At 48.7% G+C, this 9685-nt stretch overlaps 1 protein-coding gene across 1 annotated transcript in view; it reads right to left on the bottom strand.

Annotated features, from left to right (window-relative positions):
• Window positions 1-350: 350 nt before the first annotated feature.
• Window positions 351-9685, bottom strand: part of LOC105542480 (polymerase delta-interacting protein 3) — a gene marked incomplete at its 3' end in the record, with an annotated part of 20587 nt that continues 11252 nt past the window's right edge. Inside the window, exons 2-6 of the mRNA XM_011984059.1 lie at window positions 7266-7656; window positions 6497-6583; window positions 4206-4301; window positions 1006-1185; window positions 351-437 (exon numbers count right to left, since the gene is read on the bottom strand). Coding sequence (XP_011839449.1) covers window positions 351-437; window positions 1006-1185; window positions 4206-4301; window positions 6497-6583; window positions 7266-7656 — 841 coding nt within the window. The remainder of the gene's footprint in view (window positions 438-1005; window positions 1186-4205; window positions 4302-6496; window positions 6584-7265; window positions 7657-9685) is intronic.

Consider the following 9685-nt stretch of genomic DNA (forward strand, 5'->3'; position numbering starts at 1 on the left):
TACGTGCTACACAAAGAATGCCGAAGTGACCAGTCCCCAATAAAACCTTTGGGCACCGAGTCTTTAATGAACTTCCCTGGTGTCACATGTGTTGTCACAACTTGCTGCGAGTTGCACCCAGCATCCTGTGCAACTCTGCTGGGAGGGGCCTCTGGAGGCTTGTGCCTGGTTTCCCCCCAGCTTCACCCCATGAACCATTTGCTCTGCATCCTTTTGCTGTCATTAGTCTCAGCCCTGAGTGTGACTATATGCTGAGTCTGGTGAGTCCTAGCAGTCATCAAACCTGAGGGTGGGTCTTAAGAGACATTTGCCACAGAGGCGGTTTGAGATTTAAATGTTTGGTAGGTCACAGTACTTACAACAATGTCCTCCTCCGTGACCCGAGGGTGCAGATTATTCACAGTCATCTTGGTGCCTTCCAATGGACTGAGAACAGGCTGTCACAGACAAGAGCGTTACCAGAAGCTGGATAGCTGATAAGCATTTCCACAACAGAAATTCCTCCAGGCACGTGACTAGGAAGGCCCAGAGGAAAGCTCCATGGAGAGTTACCACAACTGGGCCCCCTGAACTTCAGTGTCCACTACACCCCCCACCACTCTATGCTAAAAGCATGGACCCTTTTCCATCTCCCAAATACGCAAGCCTCTCAGGCCCTGAGCCTCTACCTGGAAGGCTGCTCATGCTTCCAGACCCACTCAGCTAAAAGAGCCCTTTTTCCCAGATTTCCCAACTGGAATGAGATGCTCTGTCCTCAGCACTCCTAACAGCTTTCTTCTGGGAGAGTCTAACATATCACCAGATACCGTAACCTCTCAGCAGGTCTGCTGTCCCCAGCAGCCTGCAAGGTCTTCGAGAGTAAGAGTCCCTAGGTCTTGGTTTGCTCATCTGTAGAATGGGGGTGGCAATGCCCACCTCACAAAGGCGTTGTGGGGACACAATGAGATACATATAAGCATACAGCCCTCCTGACCCCAACTGCTGTGGTCACCACCGTCACCTCACCTCAGCAGGTGGAAGCTCTTTGGGGGGTTCTTCCTTGTTCACCAGTGTCCGGGACATGTTGGTCAAGGCTTTTGTTCGAACAGAGGAAGGGAGAGCAGGAGCTGTGTATGCGTCATTCTGAACCACTTTGGTAAGAGGGAGGGCCTTGGACGTGGAAAGCTTGGAACTACTTAGCCCAGCCTAAACAGAGAGACAGAAAAGAATCTGAGAAGCCAGACCTGGAATGTTCTGAAGAAGCCCCAAGGGGCTGACAACTTGCTGAGAGCATGAACCCTCTACGCCTCCCAGCTCTCCAATTCTATTAGAGGTCTGGAGCCAAAAAAGCTGCCGGCTGCCAGTGACATCCCATAGTGAAGGGGCAGGGGGAGGAAAAAACACACAGCCTGAGCGTGCACTCACAGAAGCCACTCTCCACAGTGCTAGAAGCTCTTGGCAGGAAGCTTCCATACAGCCCTGACCTGGAAAATTACCTAAGAGCCACAGACTCACCCATACCACGTAGACTTTCTAAAAATTCTACAATAATGAGGCTGGTCAGAAGGCCAAAAGCTTGGCCAGGCATAGTGGATCACACCTGTCATCCCAGCACTTTGGGAGGCTGAGGTGAGAGGATTGCTTGAGGCCAGAAGTTCAAGACCAACCTGGGCAACACAGTGAAACCTCATCTATACAAAAAATGTAAAAGAGCCGCTATGCCTATGGAGTAGCCATGATTTTATTCCTTTGTTTTCTTAATAAAGCTGAAAAATTAAAAGGCCAAAAGGTTGAGGCCAAGTTCATTCCCAGATATGCTTCTATCACAGTGTGCTGATCACCACACTTAAGAAGGCCCAGAACTCAGCTTTTTGGTTCCTCTTCTGGCCATCCAGAGGAACCACTCACAGCCTTGGCCTCATCAGCTCCTGGACAGTCAGGGACACACGGGCATTCGGCAGCGCAGATTACCAAAAACAGCCCCTCCCATCTCGATATGGTCCCTTGGAAACAAAACTCTCCTATATTGTGTCTGAGGAAAAAGGTGCATAAAGCAGAAGTGACGGGAACCCTGCTGATTTAAGGCAGTGTTTAAAGGCACTGACCCAGGGAGAAGGGAGGAACGCAGCAGCCAGAAAGGCAGATCAGAGAATGGGCAGGGGCAATTCACCACACTTCTCCAAGTCTGGGAGAAGCAGCGTCACCCCAGGCTGGATTCCACATTCCTCAGGCGGCTTTCTGAGTCTCCAGAGCCAGGACAGCACAGTGACTACACACAGGGCCCCGAGAACCAGACTGCTCAGGCTCCATTCCTAGATCCACTGCTTCTTATCAGCTGGGTGATGTTGAACAGGCTTATTTTACCTCTCCATGCCTGCTTCCTCATCCATAAACGAGGGTAATCAACAGTACCCATCTCACAGGGTACAAAACGCATTAGAATAAATATGGCATTTATTCAATTAGGGTATCAAATAGGGATAGAGACTCACTGAGCAAGGTGATAGTTCCCTTGATAGCAGACTTGAGCAGTCTAATTACTGGAAAGGCCTGGTCCCTTTGTAAAGAAACAAACTGGCATCATTCAGCTTCACGACGTATCTTTTTTTTTTTTTTTGACACGGAGTCTCACCCTGTCACCCAGGCTGGAGTGCAGTGGTGCAATCTTGGCTCACTGCAACCTCCATCTCAGGGTTCAAACAATTCTCCTGCCTCAGCCTCCCGAGTAGCTGGGATTACAGGCACGCGGCACCATGTCCAACTAATTTTTGTATTTTTAGTAGAGACAGCGTTTCACCATGTTGCCAGGCTGGTCTCGAACTCCTGACCTCAGGTAATCTACCCACCTCGGCCTCCCAAAGTGCTCGGATTACAGGCGTGAGCCACCGCGCATAGCCAGCTTCATGTTTCTCCTTTTTTTTTTTTTTCCAGATGGAGTCTCGCTCTGCCACCCAGGCTGGAGTGCTGTGGCGTGATATCGGCTCACTGCAAGCTCTGCCTCCCAGGTTCACGCCATTCTCCTGCCTCAGCCTTCCGAGTAGCTGGGACTACAGGTGCCCACCACCATGCCCGGATAATTTTTTTGTGTTTTTTAGTAGAGACGGGGTTTCATTGTGTTAGCCAGGATGGTCTTGGTCTCCTGACCTTGTGATCTGCCCACCTCTGCCTCCCAAAGTGCTGGGATTACATGCGTGAGCCACTGCGCTCGGCCCATGTTTCTCTTAATTACTAACCAGGAGTCTGGTCCACATACTCGAGACAGTAACCAAAACTGAGTCTTTCAGCTTCTGAAGGAAAAACAAAAGAGGTGTCTGCCATAAGGACCCACCTGGGCAGCCCACTGGCCTCCCTGTCTGACACTTGGCTGTACTACTGAGCTGACCAGCATGGACCTCCCTGATGCTCCCAGATGCTGTTTTCTTTCCTTCTCTGCATGATGTCTGATCAACACTCTAGCCCAGCAAGCTTTCCCTGCATGCAGGCTGCACCTGGCAGAGCCCACAGATCAGGTGAGATGTATTCCTGCTAATGTCAACCAAGGGAATCCAGACTCCAAGAGCAGCGCCTGAGCTGCTGACCATAGAGGGTCACAGAGCATGCAGAATGACCAGCCACCAAGGAAAGAACACAGACTCCCCACTGTGGGATCACTCACATTTTCCCTATAGTGTCTCAAACACAGCACCTGGGAGCTGCAGTCCTACACTTCACTTGCTGTGGGACCTTGAACAAATCAGGAGGCACCCCAGTGTCTCAGCATTTATAAAACTAAGGGGTTGGACTAACTCCAGCTCTGAAAATCTTACGGCCCAAAGGAAGAAATATTTCTGCATTGAAAGGCTCTATTCACACGGGGCACAGTGGCTCACCCTGTAATCCCAGTACTTTGGGAGGCTGACGCAGGCAGATCACTTGAGGTCAGGAGTTCCAGACCAGCCTGGCCAACATGGTGAAACCTCATCTCTACTAAAAATACAAAAATTAGCTGGGCGTGATGGCAGGCGCTTGTAATCCCAGTTACTAGGGAGGCTGAGGCAGGAGAATAGCTTGAACCCGGGAGGCGGAGGTTGCAGTGAGCTGAGATTGTGCCACTGCCCTCCAGCAGCCTTGGGGACAAGAGCAAGACTTCGTCTCAAAAAAACAAAAAAAAAACAGGCTCTATTCACCACAACCTCTCCCACCTGTCTGATCAGACATGCAGCGTAAGAAAACATGAAATGCCATACCATGTGGTGAAGAAAGCCGCCGGAGGCTGCAAACTTCATCTGTTTAGTAGGAACGGAAGCTATACCATCATCATCTTCATCCAGGTCATATAAATTCTGAGAATATAACATAAAGAAATATAAGCAAATGTGGCATGTGTGCCCTCAACAGACATCTAGAACAGGCATGGCAAGGAAATGGCTGCTGGAGAGAGAAAGGGACCAAAGTAGAAGTGGGCACAGGGGTGATGGTGCCGGGAAAGACTGGGGCACAAGTCCTGACAGGCGAACTCCCTGTCAACAAGGGCCCAGTGAAAGTCCTACAACTTCCAGATACATCAGAAGTCCCTTTTTCCCAGTGGGCAGTATCTACGAAGAGTTCCTAAAATGTTCCTTTATATCCTTTGGCTTGGAAAGTCCATCCTTGTTAATATGACCTACAGAAATAAATCCAAACCCTAGTAAGAACTTTATCTACAAAGATGTTCATAGCAGAAGGATTTCTAACAGTGAAAATGACAGGAAAATGGTTTAAATAAAACTGGAATGCCAACTATATGGATTTTGTAATTACTAAAACGTTTGCAGTAAATGTGAAATGTCGCAGAAAAATGCTTGAGTTACAAAGTGAAAAAAGAATGATAGAAAATTGGCTAAGAATATAACCATGGTTGGGCGCAGTGGCTCACGCCTGTAATCCCAGCACTTTGGGAGGCCGAGGAGAGCGGATCACGAGGTCAGCAGATCGAGACCATCCTGGCTAACACGGTGAAACCCCGTCTCTACTAAAAATTAAAAAAAAAAAATTAGCCAGGCGCGGTGGTGGGCACCTGTAGTCCCAGCTCTCAGGAGGCTGAGGCAGGAGAATGGCGTGAACCTGTGAGGCAGAGCTTGCAGTGAGTCGAGATGGCGCCACTGCACTCTAGCCTGGGTGACAGAGCGAGACTCGGCCTCAAAAAAAAAAAAAAAGAAAAGAAAAGAACCACAACCACAACTATGAGTTAAGTAAAAAACAGACTGGGGCTGGGCACGGTGGCTCACACCTGTAATCCCAGCACTTTGGGAGGCCAAGGCAGGCAGATTACCTGAGGTCAGGAGTTTGAGACCAGCCTGACCAACATGGAGAAACCCCATCTCTACTAAAAATACAAAATTAGCCAGGCGTGGTGGCACATGCCTGGAATCCCAGCTACTTGGGAGGCAGAGGCAGGAGAATCACTCGAACCCAGGAGGCCTGGAGGTTGTGGTGAGCTGAGATTGCGCCACTGTACTCCAGCCTGGGCAACAAGAGCGAAACTCCGTCTCAAAAAAACAAAAAACAAAAAAACAGGCTGGGCATGGTGGCTCACACCTGTGCCTGTAACCCCAGCACTTTGGGAGGCCGAGGCAGGAGGATCGACTGAACCCAGGAGTTGGAGACCAGCCTGGGCACCATGGCAAGACCCTATCTCTACAAAAATTAGCCAGATGTGGTGGTATGCACCTGTGATCCCAGCTACTCAGGAGGCTGAGGTGGGAGGATCATTTGAGCCCAGAAAGTCAAGGCTGCAGTGAGCCATGACTGCACCACTGCACTCCACCCTGGGGGACAGAGTGAGACCCTGTCTCCAAAAAAAAAAAAAAAAAAGCGGGGGGTGGGGGGACATGTAAGGAACTATGGCAAAATTTCAACAGTGATTGGCTTTGGATAATAGGAACTTGAGGGACTTTTTGGCAAGTTTTCTATATTAAGCACATAGAACTTTTATTTAAAAAAAAATTAACAACAACAACAAAAATTTTATTAGCCTCTCTGTCCCCTATGCCTCCCTTCCTCTATTAAGAATCTATTAAGAAGTCGCTTCTTGGCTGGGTGCAGTGGCTTATGCCTGTAATCCCAGCACTCTGGGAAGCTGAGGTGGGTGGATCACAAGGTCAAGAGATTGAGACCAGCCTGGTGAACACTGTGAAACCCCATCTCTACTAAAAATACAAAAATTAGTGGGGTGTGGTGGTGCACGCCTGTAGTCCCAGATACTCAGGAGGCTGAGGCAGGAGGATCAATTGAACCCGGGAGGCAGAGGTTGTAGTGAGCCGAGATTACGCCACTGCACTCCAGCCTGGCGACAGAGCGAGACTCCGTCTCAAAAAAAAAAAAAGAAGTTTCTTCTTTAAATTGCAAAAAGTTCACTGTAACCCTGCCTCCAGTACTACCAACTGGGAACCTTGGGAGCAAGCCTCAGTCCATGCACCCAAGTAGGCCTCATTAAAAAACATGTGCACGCCTACATGTTCACTATGTACACACACACTCTCTCTCTCACTCACTCTACCTGTTTGGCCTGGTGGTTATTGACAACATTGATTCTCATTCCAGCAGGATGGGGATGAAGTGGTGCCATGGCTTTCTGCTGTGGAACCTGGAAACACTCAGTGGTCAGAATTCACCCCACAGGGTCCACATGCATTCTCTAGAAGGAGGGGGTTACTGAACTTGATATATGGTGCGCATGCAGCTTTGGTCTTTGGTAAAAGGCACTACAGAGGGCCTTATCCCCCACAGTAGGAAGTAAAAGAATCATCATCAACCCAGAGACCACATGGTAATGCACATGTAGGGCTTAACGGACTTGGCTCAGTAAATGTTTGCTGCGGCCGCTGCTGTTCCTATTACCAAAGCTGCTATGAAGGTTAAACGACATTGTTTCCTTTCCCTCTGTGGTGGCAGCTGTGAAGGGTGGCCAGTCCCACTGGGCCTGGGGGTGGAGTGAGGACTGTAAGATCATGTATGTTAAGTGCTTGCCACATGGCATGTGCTCAATAAATCTTTTGTCCTTTCCTCTCTCTTCCACCAGTATCTCACTTGGGAAAGTCACTAAATTTCTATGGGCCTCCTCTTTCTTTTGTACAGAACTGAGATAATACCCTTCCTTCCTTGTATAGTTCCTTGGCTATAACGTACTTAAAGCCTCTGTAAGGAGCAAAGTGCTATACCAACACTTGAGAGGATAGTAGTTTTGCCCAATCACTCCTGGCACCTTGCCTCTAAATCTACCTTTGTTACTAGCTTTCTGGGAATTCATGACAAAAGCCACAACTTACCTGGATGGTTTTGGTGAGTTTCAGAGCAGGGGTCACTGTCCCAATAGGTGGGTTTATGAAGGCAGCAGGGGAACTCCTCTTCAAGCTAATCTTCTCCCGGGCATCAGCGACCTGGCGGGGCTTCTGGGGCGCCGTGGTCTGCTGCTTTCGAGAGTTCAACATCTCTCTGGCATCCTGCACTTTCCCTTTGATCCGAAATCGGGCATCTTTCTGCAAAAGCTTCTCCCGGGCATCCTTGACTCCCAGTTTGAGCCGGGCATCTGAGAGGCCAATCTTTTGCCGGGCATCAAATCTCTGCTGGAAGGTGGCTGTGCGTGTTGACTGGCTGAGAAGGCCTTGCTGGATCCCAACTCGAGATCGGACACCTCCAACCCCCGGTCTGGCATTAAGCCTGTAAATACAAATTGCAATCAATATTAAGTGGATCTGGATATCAACAGCAGTCTATGAAAGTGGAACTGTGGTAACACTGGGGACAGAGGAGGTCCTGGAGAATCAGAAAGCAGTTCCTTGCCTGTGCCTGAGTAAATAATTATGCTTACATGATGACTGCTTTTCTGGTTTCATGATGGCTTTTAACTTTGCATTTTAAGCAAAATTAAGAGGGAGGGGCTGGCAAGTTTTATCACTAGCTAAGACTGTTTCGCTTCCTAGACCACCTGTCTTGAGACACCAACATGGACAATAACTTCCCAACAATGCCAGTCAAATAAAATAAACATCCACCAAATATAATCCCACTCATCCGAAGAGTAACTTTAGTTTCCAAGGCCCATCCCCATCCTTGTTCTCACTCAGCCCTCTCAGCACCCTGAGAAGTACTTACTATGCCCACTTCACAGTGGGAGAAGTAGGTTTGGAGAGGCTCAATGACTAACAAAGAGTGTCTTTAAGGAAGGCAGACACCATCTACTGGGCTAGGACCAAGAGAGCAAACATGTGGGTCTGGCTTAGAGCTAGAGGAAAACAGAAAACACAAAGACTTGGTAGGAAAGAAATATAAAGTTGCAATAGCAAAAATATCAAATACAGAAACCAATGAAATTGGAAATGATGGGTTCAGGGTTCACTGTTTGAGTAAGGGGTACACTAGAAGCCTAATCCTCACCAGTATGCAATATAATCCATGGAACAAACATGTACATGCACTTCCTGAATTTAAAATAAAATATATATTTTTAATTGGAAATGAATGAAACTCCATAAACAGGCCCTGGTCTCTTTCTTGGGTTCCTCTGTTGGCCTACAATGGCTTCAAAGTGAACAGACGGCCCTCCCCAGTACAGCACTGGAGATCCTCCCCAAGGTCTTTGGGCTTCTTCTGTCACCTGCCACTCTCAGGCCTCTCTACAGTAGCTACCATCAACGGCCACTCCTGGGGCAGAAGCTCCACCTGGGGACTCCTATGTCAAGGTGTGCTGTTTGGAAAATCCTCCCCGATTTCTCCAGACCAGCTCTTCTCTGTGCCTATTTTTACACATGCTTGTTTCCCTTTTTCTCTCCCTACCTGGGTGGGGCTGGGGGAGGAGAATGGGGTTCATTCCTTTTGCAGGGCCCAGCACCTCCTAAGCAGCATTGAGCCCTGGCTGAGTGTCAGAAACTCCGGTGGCGCTTCTTAAATATGGAGCTATCCAGATCCCACCCTAGATACTGAATCCAAAATCTGGGGGGAAGCCTGGTCATCTGCATTTCTAACTCCATGGGTGATTCTGGAGAAGAGCCATGTTGAGGATCTCTGACCTGGTGTTAGAGGGTAAACTGCTGCATAAGCGAGTTCCTATACTGCCTCCCACTTCACTGCCTGGACCTCCCAGGAGGCATCTCTCATACTGGGCCAGTCACTGGCACTGTCCCACTGCTGCATTCAAGTGGTTGGAGTGAAGACTGGCTGTCAGTTCCTTTGCTAATAAATACCAGAAGTATAGCCAAAGGTGAGCCTACCTGGTACCAACAAAAACAAACCTGGACCTTCATCTTGTTATACCTCAAATAATGGAAAAACACCCACTGCCTCCAATATGCCAGTACCAGACCTACGGCGGCAATACAGACTGAACATGTGTCCCCCCAAAATTCCTCTGTTGAAACCTAATCTGCAATGTGATGGTGGTAGGAGGTGGGGGCCTTTGGGAAGTGATTAAGTCATGAGGACAGAGACTTCATGAATGGGATTAGTGCCCTTTATAAGGAAGAAGCCCCAGAAAGCTCCCTGGCCCCTTCCACCATGTGAGGACTCAGCAAAAAGACCATCTAGAACCAGGAAGCAGGCAGGCCCTCATCAGACATGGAATCCCCCAGCATCCTGATCCCAGACGTCCCAGACTCTCTGTGAGAAGGAAGTTTCTGTTTTTTCTGTGTGTGTGTGTTTTGTTGTTGTTGTTGTTGTTGTTTTCTGAGACTCCTCTTGCTCTGTTGCCCAG

Source organism: Mandrillus leucophaeus, unplaced genomic scaffold (genome assembly GCF_000951045.1).
Source record: "Mandrillus leucophaeus isolate KB7577 unplaced genomic scaffold, Mleu.le_1.0 Scaffold26, whole genome shotgun sequence".
NCBI lineage: Eukaryota > Metazoa > Chordata > Mammalia > Primates > Cercopithecidae > Mandrillus > Mandrillus leucophaeus.